At 48.5% G+C, this 20,326-nt stretch overlaps 1 protein-coding gene across 2 annotated transcripts in view; it reads right to left on the reverse strand.

The window, feature by feature from the left end:
- Window positions 1-20,326, reverse strand: part of TOX2 (TOX high mobility group box family member 2) — a 137,767-nt gene that overhangs the window by 48,843 nt on the left and 68,598 nt on the right. For both annotated transcript variants that reach the window (XM_065850222.2, XM_071815560.1), the window contains exon 3: window positions 8,747-8,992. In XM_065850222.2, coding sequence (XP_065706294.1) covers window positions 8,747-8,992 — 246 coding nt within the window. The remainder of the gene's footprint in view (window positions 1-8,746; window positions 8,993-20,326) is intronic.

The raw sequence follows: 20,326 nt of genomic DNA on the forward strand, positions 1-20,326 counted from the left end.
CGCGCTGGTTCCTGGCGTGGTACACGGGGTGCTGTAGGTAAGAGCTGATTTTAACGTATTCTTACATCCCCTTGTTACGGGACAGAAAGAAAAGGGTGGACATGAGAGTGTAGCAGTGGCTGTGGCACAAAGAAGGATGGGTGGTGGAAGAAATCTCAATCAGGGGTGTGCTGAACAGGGTGTGTGGGCATGAGAACACTGTGTTTTACAGGCTGCAGATCTCCTGTGCACCTCTGGCTATTACTTTGTGCCTGTGTATTATTTTTCTGTCTTGCCTTCATAGGTATGAAGTTCTCCAAGGCAGGAGTATCTCTTCCCTGTAGGTTTTGCACTGTGTCAAGCGCCTGTGTCTCCGCCCCAGGTATGTCTAATATACATGACATTACAGTTGTAACAGGATGTAACTGTAACAATAATAATAATATTAATAATAGTGATGCAATAATACAGAGCAAAAGTAATTTATAGGTGAATATTATGGAAAATCTCCTAAGGGTGAGACCGACCACAAGACACAGTAATCCCACACAACTCATGCTTTGAGAGGTGCCAGGTGGAATTTGTCACACGGAGGCAGGACCCCCCAGGCAAAACTCCATCAGCGGCTGGCAGAAGCCTGCAGAGCGCTGGGGAACCTTTGCTCCCTCCCAGGGAACACCGAGCGCTTTGTGTATCGCAGGTCTCGGTGCCCAGCTCCATATAGATGTGCCAAAGAGAAACTGGGCTTGAGACCATCAGTTAGACCCTTCAACCATCCATAAAATGTGGAGGCTGCAATCAAGCCTCTTTTCTCAGAAGATCTGGGCTGTTAGGAGCAGGCTGTCTGCAGAGGGAAAAGCCACTTTATAAAGCACCAAGGAGGAGATACGCGAAGACACGAACAGGAGCAGTTCCTTGCCTTCCTCCATTCCCTTGTCTAGGGAGTAAGATCTTGTATTACTGAGCAAAACCCACAGTGGCTTTGTTTCTCAGCTATCGCAACACTTCACTTGTGTGAAAAGTCACGACACTTCACTTTCCTGTGTTTGAGGAACGGGACACCCATGGGTGAACCCAAGCACCAGCCACACAAGCACACTGGTAGGAGCTTGGTCCCTTGGGTTCCATCTTTGCATGCACAGATCCTCGTAAGCTCTGCTGCTCTCTGAGCTCTCACGGAGTTGGGACCCGACTGTGATTCCCATCACCCCGATTCCCTCCTAGCAGTCCTTGGCAGGGGCCACGCAGAAGCATCTGCACCAGCTATGTGAAAAGAGGGGCTGCTGCTCTGCAGGGAGCTTGTACTGGGATGACTGGGAAGTGGTGGGACCTCTGCCACAGAAGAAGAGCTGGACATGAGGAAGAAATTGTTTATGGTGAGGGCGGTGAGAGCCTGGCCCAGGTTCCCAGAGAGGTGGTGGCTGAACCATCCCTGGAGACATCCCAGGCCAGGCTGGACGGGGCTCTGAGCACCCTGAGCTGGTGAAGATGTCCCTGCTCATGGCAGGGGGGGCACTGGATGAGCTTTAATGTCCCTTCCAACCCAAACTGTTCTGTGATTCTAAGAGCATCCACATTCCCACCAGCTCTGCACCTGCATCTCCATCACCAGCCCCGCTCTGTGGGCACAGGCAGGAGCAGCACGTTCCCGCTCTCCCTGAACACAGAGAGCTCAGCCGCGACCGCTTAAACTTCAGAAAGTAACTATCCATATGTGCCCCTTCCTCTGAGAAGGCGTGTTTTTTAAATACACACAAGAACAGTTTGCTCTTTGATTGGGAATCTTGTCTCCCAGGTTCTGACCTGGAGTGAAATTTTATGACCAAGCGATAAAGCTCGGGGGGAGCTGTGGAGGGGAGGGGGCTTTCAAATGAAAACGCCAACAGACACTTAAAGCCAGAAGCATGTGTGGGTGTTGCTAAATTAAGCCCACAAGTAGGTGGGGCAAATGCCTTAAACGAGTTTGCGAAGGTAAAATAACGTTCATTAAAAATAGAAAAACAACTGAAAAAATACCCTTTGTATTCAACTTCACACTCGTACATCATAATGTTCCAGTAAAAGCCCATTTTCCCTTGAGATAATAAAAGAATTGAATTTTTCCTTATCGGTCATCTATTTTTCTAGCTAAAGCTATTACTCCCTCTCTGCGGTTGCTAGGCAACAAGAAATATTAATAGCAGCTTTTATTAGCTTAGCTTTAGCAGTGGAGTACCAGAATGAGAAAATGGAAAACATAAATGTGTTACATAAATCTTTCAACCTTTCAGGGTTTGTGTTAGTCTCTGTTTTCATAATGATTTATTGAAGTGATGGTTCATTTATGAGAAAAAGGAGTGTGAAATAAGAAAACGGAACATTACCCTGAAGGACTGTTTGAAAATAAATAATTATAGGAGGTGAAGAAAAGCTGTTTAAAACCATTTTTCTGAGTTTTATAAAATTTAAAAAGACATATTTCTTTCATTTATTGCCTCTGAGAAAAACACTAGCAGGGAATTGCAAACAGGGCTCTGCTTAATACAAAGAAATCCTCATGTATGGTTGTATTATGACTATTTCCCACCAAGGGCTCATATTTGGGAGTTTAGTTTTTAAATACCGAACCATTAATAAGCAGGAAGGCAAACTAGTCAAAGCCTGAAGCACACAACACAAAATTGCCAGTGCAAACTTGCTCAGGATGGAAACACGGGGAACTCCGCGAAGTTTTTGCTACGGGTGACGCGCTGCCCACCGCCGCCGCTGCTTGTCTGTGTATTTATTACAGCTCCTCCGATGAGCATCAGCTTGCTCTAAAGGGCACAGCTGCATGTACACTGCATTGTTTTAAATAACTTACTTTAACACGCAGCAATTTAAAATTATTAAAATATTGATGTATTGGAAGTATTTTGCAACAACGTAGAAGTTGTACTGTTTACCAGGGTCAAAGAATCACAGAATCCCAGAATGTCAGGGGTTGAAGGGCCCTGGAAAGCTCATCCAGTGCAATCCCCCCATGGAGCAGAAACACCCAGCTGAGGTTCCACAGGAAGGTGTCCAGGCGGGTTTGAATGTCTGCAGAGAAGGAGACTCCACAACCCCCCTGGGCAGCCTGGGCCAGGCTCTGCCACCCTCACCATGAAGAAGTTTCTTCTCAAATTTAAATGGAACCTCCTGTGTTCCAGTTTGCACCCATTGCCCCTTGTCCTGTCACTGGTTGTCACCCAGAAGAGCCTGGCTCCATCCTCCTGACACTGCCCCTTTCCATATTGATCCCCATGAATGAGTCCCCCCTCAGTCTCCTCTTCTCCAGCTCCAGAGCCCCAGCTCCCTCAGCCTTTCCTCACACGGGAGATGCTCCACTCCCTTCAGCATCTTGGTGGCTGCGCTGGACTCTCTCCAGCAGTGTATTTCCAACGACTTAGACAAAAGACTGCGCATCTTACTGGGCTTCTGTGCCAACATCTAATCAGTTGCTTTCTTACACCCTCTATTGGAAAACTTCCAACACGTGCCAGCTCTGTCCGGTCACGTCCAACCACGCTGCCTGCAGTCGAGCACCCTGACCGGGTGCTGTCCAGGGCAAATTGCTGGGATTTCCCTTGACTCTGGTCCAGGCTGTAAACAACAAAAGCTGCTGCGTTTGGTGAGGAGCAGCAGTTCTGGAAAGGATGGAGGCTGGTGAGGAACTCACAGAGCCAGGAGGTCTGGCCAAGGGGAATGGTCTTGCAACCTGACTGCAGGAAACCTCATTCCAGGTCTTCTGGTGGGCACCAGAGAGGATGGTGCTTCGTGGAGCCCTACGCCATCCGCACAGCCTGGGCACACCACCCCAGCTCTAGGAAGGGGCTACTTTCCTTTCCATTTATCACAAGGGAGATGGGAAATTGTACCAGCACTGGTGTGGCCAGTAGGACCAGGGCAGTGACCGTCTCCTGTACTGGTCACTGCTGAGGCCGCATCTTGAATCCTGGGATCAGTTTTGGGCCCCTTACGCCAAGAAAGTCCTTGAGATGCTGGAGCGAGTTGGGAGAAGGGAACGGAGCTGGTGAGGGGCTGGAGCACAAGTGTGATGGGAGCGGCTGAGGGAGCTGGGGGGTTCAGCTGGAGAACAGGAGCTGAGGGGAGACCTTCTGATCTCTGAACTGCCTGAAAGGAGCTTGGAGCCAGGGGGGTCGGGCTCTGCTCCCCAGGAACAAGCGCCAGGAGCAGAGGAAACGGCCTCAAGTTGCACCAGGGGAGGTTGAGGTTGGATGTGGGGAACAATTTCTTCCCCAAAGGGCTGTGGGGCATTGGAACAGGCTGCCCAGGGCAGTGCTGGAGTCACCAGCCCTGGAGGGGTTTAAAAGATGCAAAGATGAGGTTCTCAGGGACATGGGTTAGTGCCAGGGTTGAGCTAATGGTTGGACTCTATGATCTTGAGGGTCTCTTCCAACCAAAATGATTCTATGATTTGTTCTACTGTTTTCTTCTCTGTTCCCCAGCAAGGCCCCATAGCATTGGGAAACAGCTGTTCAGGTTGCACAGTCAACCAGCTCTTCACGAATTCCAGAGTTGCACTCACCCTTGGTACTACAACTGACCTCCTATTTACCCTTTACTCTTTCCCCTCTACATAAGCAGGTTCCACAGGTAACTAGAAATTCGACATTTTTACATCAAGTGGCTTTTTGCCACTGGGATTTCTAATATTTTTCAAATAATCTGTTTGCACTCAAAAAACCAAAATGAAGAACTTCTAGGCTACGGCTGCAGCCTTTTTACACTTGCATCAGCTTGCAGTGAGCAAAAGAAAGTTCTCCCACTGAGCTCCGGGAACTGTTGGCACTTTTAAAATAGTCACCGAGATCTCTCATTGTGAGAAGCACCAGGGAGATGGAGACACGGGGCCGGCTGCCAGTGCCTCCCATCAAACTCTGCATACCTGCTACAAAGCCGATGTTTGCTCAGAACAGCTGCCACTTGTCCACCATGCTGCTTCCCCCACGCAAAGATATATGGTTCTGCTCTAAATTCACACGGCTGTGGTAGAGCAGGAAGGGAGCAGGAAAGGAACAGGAAGGGAGCAGGAAGCGAGCAGGAAGGGAGCAGAGCCCCACAACACGCTCCTTGGCAAAACAGATTTTCCAGTATTCCCCAGCAAGGCAATGTCCTTTGGCCGGGCTTGGAGAATCATAAAGTATCAGGATTTCTGAGCAGGGGTGGTGGGCTCCTGGCAGTGCTGTCACCCCCTGACCAGGGGCTCCCAGCTCCTCCCAGACCAGCACAGCACCCAGGGACCATCCCACCTGATAACCATTGACACCCCCAGCCCGCTCAGCCGCTATCTAATATTTATGGAAATATGTTTGCGCTGCATTGGAGATTCTTGGGTCTGACCTTGATCGCCCTTTGTTTCTGTCAAATATGTTCTGCCAAATCCCTTCTGAAATCTCATTTATTCACAGCAGCTCCATCACCCAGCAGGCACCGCACCTCGCTGGCAATGGTCACTGATTCGCGGCGTTTCTCTGTGTCCTCCCCTCCTTTCCCCCATGTCCCCGTGGCCCCCAGCCCCACTGTGGCTCCAGCCCAGCAGGTCTCCTTGTGGATCCCTGGAAGGCTCAGCAGTTGCTTGTCCACACCACAACACTGATGGGATGCTCCCAGTGCGCAACGTCATTCTCTTTCCAAGGAAAGCATTTGTTTTCCTCTTTGATTATTTTTCCACGATATTCCAATTTCTCAATGACAATCACATCTCTCCTTTTTTCTTCCTCTCCTGCCATCCCTCCTCTTTCCTTTCTCTTCTCCCATTGCAAAAGAGAGGAGCCAGCCCTGCCTCCTCCCCAGCCACCCTGCACCCCGCTCCATCCATCCCCCAATATCACGTCTTCCGCCGTCTCTTTGCCTACTCTTGGCCACCCACCCCTGCTCCTCTCCTCCCTGGCTCCCTGCACCGCACCTTCCCGCTCCGAAAACTCCCCTGACCTCTACAAACCGACGGGGCCAAAAAAAATAAATAATAAGGAACTAAAGTGACAGGAACAGGAGTGAAGAACAGCGCGATGTAAATGTAGACGTGGTCCGTGGGGCAGAGCAAGGTGAGCAGAGGCTGGTGGCATGGAGGATGCTCTGGATGGTGATGATACAGGGACAAGGAAACGCAGAGGTGACAGTGGCTTTGTTTTTTCCCTACCAGGGATGGGCTGGAGCCAGGAGCAGGGTCTGGCACACAGCAAATCCACCTTCGTTCTCCAGCGCTCGTCTTGCTGTGGGGATCGATTTAAACTCGCCCTGGCTCGGTATTCATCTGCATAATGGGAGCAGCAGCCTCCTCCATCGCAGAGGCGCTGGGAGGTTAATCCAATCTAAGGATAATGTTGGGACATCCCAGGACAAGAGAAACACCGAAGGGGACAACCAGCTGCACCTGTATTTTCCTTATTCATTTTTGAGCTGTAGAGGAAAATACCAATCCCCAATGTTGTCAGTGAGTCCTGCCTCACATCTTCTCAGCAACTTGAGATTTCCTCATGAAGATGCCTTAAAATAAACCCCAAGGCTCACGCTACTTTTTGAGAGGAAAAGTCTAACCGACGTCTAAACATTTGACATTGAATTGTTTGCCATTTGTCGCTGTATTCAAACCAAAAGACATGACGCTGCTCCCACTGCCCCTAACAGAATTACATGTGCGTGGCGGGACGAACGCTGCTCTCGTGGGCTGGTACTGGAGTAAGGGAAGGCTCTATTTGGGCATCCGAAAAGGACTAGAAGGTGTTACCTTTCAGCAGGAAAAGTCTCATTGCATGGAAAATTCAGGGTTCACTGGGTTTTTTATTTCCGTGGTAAGGGGCAAACAAATCTTAATCTCTCTATTCTATGTTTACAGCCCACTAAGCCCCCTTCTTATCTCCTCTGGCTCAGTCCTGATTTATTGTCACGATGCTGCATTTGTAAAACAGTACCATAAAGTAAGAAAGAGAACATTTCCCAAGGACTACTCCAAAATAAATTATTTCAGATATACAGAAGCCGCTTAATAAATCCCACTATTCTTGTTTCTTCAGGTATTTTAGAAAGTGATTTATAAGTGCAATATCACCTCTCAAAAATGAGACAATCAACACAGGATAAAATTATCGTGTTATGAAAATAGGGGTCAGACAAAGGGGCTGTGCTTTAAATTAAACCAGGGAAAAATATTTCATGCGAAATTGACTCTTTTTGTCTCAGAAATGAATGTTTTAATCACCTAAGAACCTAAAAGCTAACACAGCGGCCTGAGTAATATTTAATTCCATAGAAATATGCCTGTGTTCAATATTGATGGGCAGAACATGATGTTTTTCTTAAACACATTAACAATGAAGCCTGGAGATGCATCAAGACTTCAGAAAGCCTTGGGATTTTCCTTGGCTAAGATATAATATTCCATTTAAATATTTAGATATCGCTACCTTTCAGACCGTTATCTATCCAAGCAATCAACACCAAATGCTCTCCAGCTCGCGCAGTGGCAGACGCGCAGGCTACCTAAGTAAAATTAACTCTGTTTGATATTGATGCCTTCCAACGACACCCATGAAAATCAATGATCTTAGAGAGAAACAATGTAGAAACCTAACCATAGGGCTAAGTCTGCTAAAGAGGAAAACATTATTAAACGGCACCAGTATTAATTCAATACCACTGTCAAAATCAAGTCATAACCTTTCCTCGGTGCTGCTGACACAGAAGCGTCGTAAGGTCTAATTAGCCCTGAAGTTTCTTCCCAGAGCTGCACTTTACTTCATTATCCCTGCCTTATTTATTCCTACGGAAGAGTCATTTGAAACTTCGCGAGGTATCCCCTTGCCACGGCGTGAGCCAAGAGGCAATTTGAGTTGGCAAGTGCGCGAGGGATCTCGTTCCCCCTGAAATCCATAGGGCAGCTTTCCCTTCGTGGAGCATCCCCGCTGCTCCTGCTGATGCCACTGGGGCCACCCTGGCAGCAGGACAGCAGGTGACAGGCTGGGGGCTTTTCCCAGCTGGGAAAGGACACAGGGCATGGGGGACATGAACCAGGGCTTCAGCTGGTCACCCTGTTCAGCCTGGAGAAGAGAAGCTCCAGGGAGACCTTATTGTGGCCTTTCTGTACTTAAAAGGGGTCGAGAAGAAAGATGGGGACAGACTTTTTAGCAGGGCCTGCTGTAATAGAGGTAATGGTTTTAAACTAAAGGAGGGGAGATTTAGGTTGGACATGAGGAAGAAATTGTTGCCCATGAGGATGGTGGGAGCCTGACCCAGGTTGGCCAGAGAGGTGGTGGATGAACCATCCCTGGAGACATCCCAGGTCAGGTTGGACGGGGCTCTGAGCAACCTGAGCTGGTGAAGATGTCCCTGTCATGGCAGGGGGGGCACTGCGGGGCCTGGGAAGGTCCCTTCAACCCAAACTATTCCATGATTCTATGACTTTCACAGAGGGTCAGAGCACATGCACTTTGCTCACTTCAGTGAGGATATTATGTACACAGAGGAAAACAACATTCCTTCTTGCTCTTGAGTGGTTAATAAGGTTCAGGAAGACACCAAACTAGAAACATAAAATTGCCACCATGAGCATGGCCATGCAGGTGACTGCAGTGTCTGTCACCACACTCCAGCCCTGGTGGGCAGCGAGGCTGGGCTGTGTCACCAGTTCTTCCCAACCCACACTGCAAACATCTCATCATGAACATCCTCCTACATTCAGCTGCGCTCAGAACATGGCACACAGAGAAGCTTTAGCAAAAGATGGTAAGTGAGGATGGTCACTGACCGTGGGTAGCTGGCTGGAGAGAAGATGCCCATCCTGACTCAACATGTTGGAGACCATGATGGCCGGCAGGTCCATGTTCTGGTAGGGGTACGCGGGGATCAGGCTGTTCGGAGGGAGGCTGTGGCACAGGGAGTGAAATCCAGCTTCGTGGTCCACCAAGTGCAGGAGGGAAGGGTCGGGGAGATTAGGAGGCGTTATGGGAGGGATCTCGTAGTCTTCGTTACTCTCATTCTGACCATTATAAGTCTAAAACACACAAAAAAAAGAGATTTCACAATATATCACTGCCTTGTTGCTTCAGCAAAGTGATTATTTGTATAAGAAACACAAGGGCACATTTCAGTGAAAACAGTGTTGTTTTTTTTAATGAAAAAGACAACTCCAGCCCTTGATACCAGCAGGTCCTAAATATATAGGAGCCAGGTAGCGAGTGCAGCATCACTGCAGCGCCTGTCAGGGACACCTCAGATCCCCCTGGGGCACCTGTGCTGCCCCCTCTCCCACGCTGCATCCCTCCAGGACACCTCTAGTTGGCCAAAACCTGAGCAGAAACCTCCACGCCTGGATTGGAACCACCCAAGTGATGCTCACAGGGCCCACGGCCACTTCCCAACCACCTGCTGCATTTTTAAGGCAAAGCCCCTCTCTGGGCACCCAGCTCGGCTCTCACAGTATCTACAGTTTGTGTTTTCATGAGTTTTTACAAGAATTAGCTCTGTCAAATTAACTAGTACTTGGGAACAAAATTCCCGTTTATTCCTCACAAACTCTGGCACAGAAGCTAAAACCAGGGAGAGCCATTTGGAAACAGCCATCACATGCTTTTTAAATCCTTTAAGGAAAGCCTGCATGACTCCCCCACACATGGAGATTTGTCCTTCCTTATATCCTCGTCCAAATATTATTTGTTCACCTTCCCACCAACGTTCCCTCAAGGTAACCGCGAACACCAGAGATGTTGGCACTCCTTGTGCTTCACGTGTTTTCTGCCTGTTTACTTCTAACGGTTTCAATTTCTAGGAGAAAGGATATGTTATTGCACCTGTGCAATCACTCTCGCTCCACACAAAAACCTATTTGCTTCATAATATAAGTGTGAATCTACCCCAAATTATTAACTATCAAAGCAGAATAGAAGTCTCTGTCAGAAGAGGCTTATTCTAAACGTCTACTGTTTCACATATTATTATAGCATATGAAATTCTGATTAGCCATAGTATTATACACATGGATTTTAAGCTGAATTTCCCAGATCACCTAGTTTCATGGTTGGATTTTGACTTAATACCTCATTTAAGAGCAAAACCCCAGATGTGTGGAAAACCAGTTAAGCACTGTAGGCTTTATTAATCCATTGCCCCAGAGCTGACACTCGGATCCGTGCCCTTCATCACCCCAGCCTGCAGGGAAGCAAACCCTTCATAAAACAGAAGAAAACCCACATTTAACCGGCATGCAGAAGTCGGTGGGAGAGGCAGTGGGGAGCAGGGAGGTACCTGGACCCTTCACGTTCACCTGAGATTCCCACTGCCTGCAGGGAAATACGAGGATGCAAGAAATACAAGACGGAGCCTGGGCTGAGATAGCTCTGGTCTAACAGTCATTGTTCAGGGGAAATTCAAGCCCAGCTATTTTTCCAGCCAGCTTCTGCCTAGGAGCGGTATTATACAGAGAAGGATGTACACAACGGCAGACAGATCCCATTTAATACATCGAATAGTTAGGTTTCCGTTTGGGCTACGCACGTTGAGGTACACCGATTCTTTCCCAGTTATTTAAGAGGATTTCACTCCATGCTTTACGGAAAGGGATTTAAATAAATCATTGCACAGCAAGCTTGTTCCTCCAACGGGTTTATTTTGCTATCAGGTATATAAGCAAGTGGCTTTGCTGCGCTTAACTAAATTATGTAAAACCCACTCAAAGTTTCCTAAAGCTCTCTTCAAAACTACAAGTTCCTTGTGTTGCCGCAGAGCAGCTCACTGAGGGGCTTTGAGGTGGTTTTGCAAGGAGCGTGAAAGCCCCTTTGCCCTGCTCACCCCCCCGCACGGTTCTGCCTCTGTTCTATTCAGCTGCGGGGGGGAAGACCTGTTTAAATCACAAAGCTTTCCGAATAGCTACAGTATTGTGCAGACATATCGAAATTACAATCAAAGCTGTACACAATCAAAATCAGATTAGACAATATCCAATCAACATAATCAGACTCCGTGCCCGCCAGCCTTTACATCCTATCGCTGCGAACAATTTTCCAAAGCAAGCCACGTTTATTCTATTTTAAATAGGTCTGTTTTAAATAGATCACTAGAAAGATAAGGAAGGGAGATTAGGCAGATACACACTCAAAAAGGTGGGAAAGGGGGGAGATTTATTATCACACACAGTGTCTATTGACACGTCAGAGGTGACATATCTATCCCACAAAAGGTCTCACACCACGTACACAAAAGCTGTCGTCTCAAACCCTCGGACAGTATCACCCAACATTCCTTTCTACCAGCACGTGGGCTACGCTGCAGATCATATTTTCTATTCTTATGTTAATATGAATTAAATTAAACAGCCAACTATATGTTATAAGGATACATTACAAATTAGACTAGTGAGCTGGCCTGAACCCACTCATCCCACCGCGACTCCAAACGCGGGCGCAGAGAAGCTTGCTCTGCTAAAAGGCTGCCCGTTACGGCACACAAAAAAGCACGGAAGATCTAGGATTTTCCACCATCAAGCAGATGACAGTTATTGTGATTACACATCATTGCTCTTCCAATTCAAACACTGAAATCAGCTGAAACAACAAGCCTCTTCTTGCAAACCCTCTCCCCGCTCGCACCGCAGGGCAGACAGGAGCTGCTCGGAGCATCCGACCCCTGCTGCTGCCTGCAGCGGGATGGAGCCACCGGACCCAGCCGCCCACGCTCGGAGAGGGCACGGTGCCTCCTCTCGGGCTCCCTCCTCATCCTCAGACCCCTCTGCATCTCTGTGCCACGGCTACAGAGGTTGTGCATCAGCCATGGATGAAATGGCACGGAGCACAACACCGGGGCTGTGCCACATGCTTGCACAGCAATGCCACAGGATGGCATTGCAGCAGGTACCACCAACCTCCAACAGCAATAAAATCATATTTAGAAACAACTTCTTCCTTATTGAAATTCACGTTGGAACAGGGGTGCCTGGACCGCCTCTGTCCACCTGAAGGTTCAGGGTCGGAGGACAGAGGGGTGAAGGGGAGGAGATGTGGGGACATGAGGTGTAACCATCTTGCTGTGCTCATGCCATGCACCTCCTCGTCACCCTTTCATCATGTCCTGCTGGGCCACAGCTCCCTAGATCTGCCCCTTCCACAAGGGCAAACGTGGAAGGGTCTGAAATGGGGAGAAAGGCTCTGGTTCCTAGCAAAGTGACATCCAGGCCATGAGTGAGAACAGGCAACCACATTACTGGCTGCTCTCTCCTGGCTCACAAGCACAGGGCTGGGGACACAGATGGGTAGGAGTCACCCGAAACCCCCAAGATCTGCAGGTGACCCACATGAAGCTGGTGGGGAAGGACACAACAGCTCGTGCAGCATATGAGAGCCACATGTGTCCGGCCACATCATAGAATCATTTTGGTTGGAATAGACCCTCAAGAACATCCAGTCCACTCTGCATTTGTACACGAAGCCTGGACCTGTTTGCATCAAGACACCTGAGGCTGATGGAGGGTGCAAGGATGGGAATGGAGATGCCCTTTCCCAGCTCTCAATTTAAAGCATTGAGCCAGATTTCCGCTTCTTCTAGCTTGCACATACCGGGCGCAGACATTTCTGTGCCTTGCAGCACCCAGAGTTCAGTGCAGGAGAAGGATCTTGGGCAGAAGGAGGCTTTGAGGACTGGTCTGTCAATGGTGAGAAGCTCGTCTCTGCTGCAAACACCATGAGCATCTGCGGGTTATCATGCATGCCCTGGTCTGCGCTGTGAGATGGCCCAGCCACCCTGCACATCCTCTGCCACTGGACTCAAAACCACACTGAACGTCGCTGCTGCTCTGTCTTCCACCCCTATACTGCATCTCCTCTTGAACTGCAAATAAAGCCAATACCCTGTGGCTCCTGCCAGCCTCCCAGTAACAAAACCACCCTGCCTAACCGTGGACCTGAGCCTGGGGACATGTTCCCAGCCAGCACAGTGAAGAGGGGCTGGTTTGGACCCAGCCACCCACCCTCGCAGCTCCTCACATCCACCTGGTCTGGACTAAGGGATGTCCATATGCCTTCATCCAGCTGATCTGGACTAAGGGATGCCCATGTGCCTTCACCCAGCTGATCTGGACTAAGGGATGACCACGTGCCTTCATCCAGCTGATCTGGACTAAGGGATGACCACGTGCCTTCACCCAGCTGATCTGGACTAAGGGATGACCACGTGCCTTCATCCAGCTGATCCGGACTAAGGGATGCCCATGTGCCTTCATCCAGCTGATCTGGACTAAGGGATGACCACGTGCCTTCACACAGCGCAGCTCCTGAGGGACCAGCTGCATTAAGCCATAACCACAGCCGTGTTTGAAAGGACACTGAGAACTCACCATGCAGGTGACCTGGGAGGGAGCTACAAGTGGTGAGCATGTCTACAGATTAAGCCTTTAGATTTTTCCTGCCTTTCCCCTCTCAGGAGAGGAGAACAGTGCTGTCCTGTCCAAAATGCTCTACAGCCGGTCAGCACCATCTCTTCAGTGTGCAGCGGTACTAATCATAGAGGACATGACTTGACCAAGGACCTGAGAAACAGTTCTCCTCAGCAGCATGGCAAATGTGCAGTGACCCCAGTTCTCCACTGAGTCATGTTCTGTGTGATCATCCACAAGGAACCAGGAGTTGCAGCCAAGCATTGATTCAGAGAAGTATTATTCACAGTGAGAAGGATAGAGATTTGCAGTATTATTGCAGGTAAATATTTGTCCTGTCAAATAACATTCAACAGTAAATACAAGCCTAAGAGAGAACATTTGTTCTTGGTAAGGAACAAGGAAATACATAGGCTCGTGTGATCCGTCCCACCCTAATCATCCAGATGACACAAAACGCCACGTTGAGAGAAGATCTTTGGCCATATAAAGAGGGAAAGAGTTCAAACACAATGAATAAGCAAAACCCAAAGCTTAATGAAGGCAAGTTATCCTGTATTTCCTTGAAAGCCTCCAAACTGCTCTCCCACCATACACATTACCCAGCACGGCCACAATTGTATTTGCAAGATGGGGATTTTAATACATTTCTCCAGCACGTGAACCACAGAGGTTTTCTGCTCAGCACAAAGCACTGAATCCATGAGGACAGACAGGGTAGTCCAGGTGGCAGGAGAAGGCTGAAGTCACTCGGATGTTGCTAACTAAAGAGAAATGCTCTGGGGTCAGCAAGGGGAGCAGCGCGGTGCTCGCTGCGGGGTGCGGACCCTTTTGGTACCACGTCTCGAGGGGACGTGCGGGGGGCTGCGCTCGCACCTGTGATTCCCACAGCCCCGTGCCAAGAAGTGAAGGAGCGCTGATTTTCTGCGTCAGCAGCCCTGGGTCTTAGGAATGGAAATTGATTCGCCTCATCTTCGCACACGGAGATGCAGCGTGTGAATAGCAGGGCCAATGAATTACTGCGGTAGAGTTGGATAAATACTGCAAGGAAGTATTTATTAAGTCAATCACATACAATCTACAAATTGTCTTTGAAGTGTTCCCAGCCCTTTTTACATTTATTTTCACATGCTCAGGTTTTTGACTAAGGAATGCAGTTGAAAAGGGAAAAATGAGTTCTTGCAGGAACACAAATGTGCGCTGGAAGTGTCTGCACAATCACCAGCAACAGGCAGCCACAGCGGGAAGGTCGGGAGCACAGCAGAGCGGCAGGAAAGCTCGGCTCTGCCTGCCTCTGTGCTCCTCTGCCACACCTGTAGTAGCGGGTTTTAAATCCTGAACAAATACGGGTTGACCCAAAGAGCAACCAGGCACCTCCACACTCCCCGTTTCCCCGCGTTTCCTCCTCTCGTTGCTCCGATGCAGACTGTGCTATGACAACCCCAGCGGAGAGCCAGCCCCAGCGTGACCGCACGGCTTCGCCTTTGAGCCGAGCTGGGTGTTTGCCTTCTAACTTCACCTGAGCTGACCTTGTCCCATCTCCGACAGACACAAATCCCACGCAATAAGGCAGCCACAGGCCTTCCAAAAGCTGAGCCTGCTGGGTGGTTTCAAGCAAATTTGATGGCGCGCATGTAAAACAAAAGTCTCTTTTCTACAAGTTTCTACACGTTTCTACAAGTTTCATAAAACCACATGTGCACAGAAGGGAGATAAAAGGGTCCTAAACATCCTCAGAAGCATAGAAACACTTAGGTTGGAAGAGACCCTTAAGATCATCGAGTCAAACCATAACCTAACTCTAGCATTAACTCATGTCCCTAAGAACCTCATGTCCGTCTGTCCAACCCTCCAGGGCTGGTGACTCCAGCACTGCCCTGGGCAGCCTGTTCCAATGCCCCACAGCCCTTTGGGGAAGAAATTGTTCCCCAGATCCAACCTCAACCTCCCCTGGTGCAACTTGAGGCCGTTTCCTCTCCTTCTGTCTTGCTTGCCCGAATAATCTGTGATCTCCTTGGCCAGTTGCTCCAGCAGCAAAAGGACGGCTGTGCCGTGGTACCCAGCAGGATGGGGACTGTGAAGGGAACCAGCCAGCAATATTCAGAGGGAACGGAAAATCTCAGTTCACTCCAAAAGATGAAGTTTTGGGAGGCATGCACCTAGTTCTGCTGCTCACCGGAGAGGGTTTTGTTGTTGTTGTTGTTATTTTACATGCTACTGAAGCCAGAAACCATTCTTACGGCTCTCTGGCCCCAGTCTCCCCATTGGCACCTCATTTGTGCTGTTGGAAATAAAAAACAGGGTGCCAGCTATTCATAACCATCAGGATGATGGACAATGCCCGAGATTCAACCTGGACACGGACTCACTCGTGGCTGAGTGGAGGGAGCAGCGGTGACGGTCCCTGCGCTGTCCCCTCAGACACAGCCCAACAGGGCTCCTCGGGATTCATATCACACGTGTGCATTTCTGCTGCATCCCTTTCCATGTAAATAACAATTTACAGCCAGATTTTATATTGTCCAAGCTGTGGTTGACCTGCATCACCACTTCACCGAAAAAAAGGCTAAAAATAATGGAGTTCTATGAACAATTTATAGCAAAAGAAATCAGTCCTATTGTAGGGTTTTAAAAAGGCTCCCATCTCCCTCTCTCCCCCTACGTTTTTTTTTAATCAGTACCTTATCCAGAACTGGAATCCTGTCAAGAATAGTGGATAGCACAGAACTATAACTTCTTATTATGTGTATAGTGATTTTATGAATTCAGTGGGGAATGAAATGCAATTTTGTCAGACTTGTCTGTGTTCATAATGACCAAGTCAAATTAATCATTGTGGATAATACTCCTGTGTCAGCCATTCAAGAGATTTTTTAATAGAATTTTTCTGATTCATGTCTTGCAGTACATCAGATCTGTAGTAATGCAGGCACTTCTAAAAATCAGTGCAATTATGGCTTCTTGTTGGCCTGTCATTTCCCTGGAATAAAAATGTCTCTGCAAAAGTCATATACTGTACATAAACCAAAATGGAAAACAAAAATATAGTTACAATTAGGCTTGATTTTTTTCTAAAGATTTAATATGTTTTCGAGGCCATTATTTACAGCCGGTATATAAAGCTACGATGCATGATGCTGAAGATGGACTGGTTTATCACAACACATACCAATTTTGTCCCGGTTGTCATTCTTCCTTTGATTGCCCTATGAGTTAGTGTTTTTTGCAGGCCTGGAAATGACTGTCCCATAGAACAAACAGGGGATTGGTAATAGGCTTGCAGTCAAATTATTGTGTTTATTAAAAATGTATCCAGGAAAGCCCATACAGATCCCAAAGGGCTATTGTTCAGGAAAACCTCTGGTTCAAGAAAAGGTTACAGTTACCATAAAGGCAGATATACATGCGCGGAAGCAGCAGTGCAGCATGCAATGGCATATAGAGGATTAGTAATGCTGCGCTTATCCTTCTGGGGAATAGAGAGACAGACCTCTAACTCCCCAGGGACACCGACAAAAATGAGTTTTGGAAGTAGTTACCCCCAGAAATAAAGAGAAAGAAAAATGTAATCTGCCTCAGAGATCTCAGCCTTTCCTCCTTTCATTGCATGGCAGCACTTTCCCTGTGCGGGAGCCCAGGGAAGGACCATGAGAGCCACAGCATGTCCCAAAGAGAGCTCCACCTGAGCCTGCTGGCACCACTGACCCTCCAGAACCACCTTCTCACACCACCGAGTACATCCCGGGGACAAAAGCTCTCAAAACCACTTGCATGGAGGAATGGAGACCCACAATCACATACTGTCCTCCCAAGAGCTCAAGACCCATGTAGGCAACCAGACCAGCAGCTCGGTTGGCCAAACATGCTGACCTGAAAATTAGCCAATACTAGCATTTTGGAGGAGAGGTAAAAATCCCTAATGAACAATTATGGGAGCTCTTCAGAAAACACAATTCATCCCTCCCTTTCACCTACCTTATCTGGCTTTATCATCCTTCCCTCCTTGCATCTCTATCATGTTTTTGACGTCAACATCGAGCAGCAGGGAGTTCCCTGGACTCCTAACAAAATTGGCCCAAACCTATCACAGAATCCCAGAATGTCAGGGGTTGGAAGGGACCTGGAAAGCTCATCCAGTGCAATCCCCCCACGGAGCAGGAACACCCAGCTGAGGTTCCACAGGAAGGGGTCCAGGCGGGTTTGAATGTCTGCAGAGAAGGAGACTCCACAACCTCCCTGGGCAGCCTGGGCCAGGCTCTGACACCCTCACCGGGAAGAAGTTTCTTCTCATATTTAAGTGGAACCTCCCGTGTTCCCGTTTGTACCCACTGCCCTTTGTCCTATCATTGGTTGCCATTGTGCACATTTGCTGTCGTTACTTCTCTGAAATGCCCCATGCTGTCCTGATCCATGCTGGGCGATTCACGTTGTGGCACAAGTGGAGGTGCTACCTCTGGAACCCCCATCTCCAGCTCTGCAGGCTGAACTCCATATGGCAACACCATGTCCCTATAACAAAGACCTTCAACTTCCAAACAAGCAGATGGGATATTAAGGTTCAAAGTCTGCTGACAGCGTTTTCAGAAGCATCCAATATTGGCTTATGCAAATGTCAGCAATAACCAGAGCTCCTGAAAACTCTTTGTTGAATCTTCACAAGCAGGGTCAGGGCTGTAAGACACATTTCACGCGTAGAAGCCCCTGGATGACCCACAGTAATACCTAGCTTCACTGATGTTTCAGTTACCTACCCACACTAAGGAGGAAATGGTTTCATTTTGCTACGTGTTTTTGTGGCTGTTCTTCCCTATTAGTTTCAAAGCAAACGTGCCAGCGCTCCAGGGAAAGCGAGGAGATGTGCAAGCTCCGCTCACCATCGGCAAAGTGTAGCCCGTCAGCTGCCTCCCAATCAGCCTCCTTAAAATTGTTTGCAATGATTTTTGCTTGTTTTTAAAATATATTGAAGGGATTGTACATCCAGTGAGAATGGAGCCCATGAGGATCTAAAATTAGACTGGCTGGGCCAGACTAATATAACCTCTTCTCTTTCCTAGTATCTCGTCTGGAAGCGAATACAAGGAATAAGATAATATTCTACTCAAGAATACCATGTATTTCTGGGAATTATTTGAGGAGTACAGATTATACATAATTGCCTTTTTTGTCTCATGGCATACTGAACTTGCATAATAAGATCAGTGCACTTCACAGAAATTCATTGTTGGACTGCACGGATTGGGTACTTTGTGTGGAGCCAAGGGTACATTATATAATGATGTATAATGCGCTGTAAGCAGGTCAAGAGATAAGGTGGCCTGAAAACAGTAATGGAGTGCATGCAAGGAAGAATTAGTAGAAAGCACTCTAAGAAATTAATTCAACCTGGATTCAATCTACCTAGAGCAGGAAGGCAACTATATTCTGTACCACACCTGTCCCCTTTCGGCTGTCATCTTAGAGAGTATTTCCCTTATGCTCAAAACGGAAGGTGTGGGGTTAAGGGATTAGAAAAGCCTTCGTGTCGCTCTTTGGATGGATGATTTGTAGGAAGTTTTTCAGGATTTAATCTCAAAGGATATGTCCTGCACGTGGCCAGCAGAGCCATGCACTGCTGCAGGTACTGCAGCAAACGCTGCTTGACCTGGAGGTCTGCAGCAACGCCCGCCAGCAAAGCCATAACAGCAACACAACCCACCTTGAATTAAGTCCTTTTTTCCTCCCAGATGTGCCCTAAATAATTTTTCCCCCCTCTCCTCAGCAAACAAAATTTTTCAATTGAAGTTCTCCGTCCACGATCCTGGTCCAAGCCTAAGAAGCCTCAGCAAAACTGGTGTTCAGCAATAACAGCTCTTGGCACTCTTGCCTACAAAGCAAGGCTATCAGCCAGATGAAATCACAAACTGGGGCAGCCCCAGTATGTTTGCTAAATTTCTAGTCATTTAACGTGAGCCAGACCAGCAGCTGCAGGATCAGGCCAGGACCTTTGAAGCCCAAAGCATCGCTCACCATGAATGCACTCAGATTTGAGCACACGCGTGCCCCACGTCACACTTGGGACCCCAAAACAAATCGACAAGAAAAATACTTATATTAAAAAACCCCACAGAAGCACTGCTCCCCCCATCACCCAGATTTCACAGAATCACAGAGTGTCAGGGGTTGAAGGGACCTGGAAAGCTCATCCAGTGCAATCCCCCCATGGAGCAGGAACACCCAGCTGAGGTTCCACAGGAAGGGGTCCAGGCGGGTTTGAATGTCTGCAGAGAAGGAGACTCCACAACCTCCCTGGGCAGCCTGGGCCAGGCTCTGCCACCCTCACCAGGAACAAGTTTCTTCTCCTCTTTCAGTGGAACCTCCTGTGTTCCAGTTTGCACCCATTGCCCCTTGTCCTGTCACTGGTTGTCACCCAGAAGAGCCTGGCTCCATCCTCCTGACACTGCCCCTTTCCATATTGATCCCCAGGAATGAGTCCCCCCTCAGTCTCCTCTTCTCCAGCTCCAGAGCCCCAGCTCCCTCAGCCTTTCCTCACACGGGAGATGCTCCACTCCCTTCAGCATCTTGGTGGCTGCGCTGGACTCTCTCCAGCTGTTCCCTGTCCTTCTGGAGCTGAGGGCCCACAACTGGACACAATATTCCAGGTGTGGTCTCCCCAGGGCAGAGCAGAGGGGCAGGAGAACCTCTCTGACCTACTGACCACCCCCTTCTAACCCACCCCAGGTACCACTGGCCTGACGTGTCTGATTAGCACGAGGGAGGCAGAGATGTGGGAGAGCTTCCACAATGCAGTTCAATCTAGCCCCTCCCCTGGTGCCCAGCTGCTGCAGAAGCAATTTCACAGCTCATCATCCATTATGAGATTAAAATAATTTTTTTTTCCTCCCGTGAAGTATTAATAAATTGTGCAGGCAGCCCAGAGTTAGTGCCATTTACACAAATGGTAGTGAATCACCCACCTAGTTATTTCTT

Source organism: Patagioenas fasciata, chromosome 16 (assembly GCF_037038585.1).
Source record: "Patagioenas fasciata isolate bPatFas1 chromosome 16, bPatFas1.hap1, whole genome shotgun sequence".
Lineage (NCBI taxonomy): Eukaryota > Metazoa > Chordata > Aves > Columbiformes > Columbidae > Patagioenas > Patagioenas fasciata.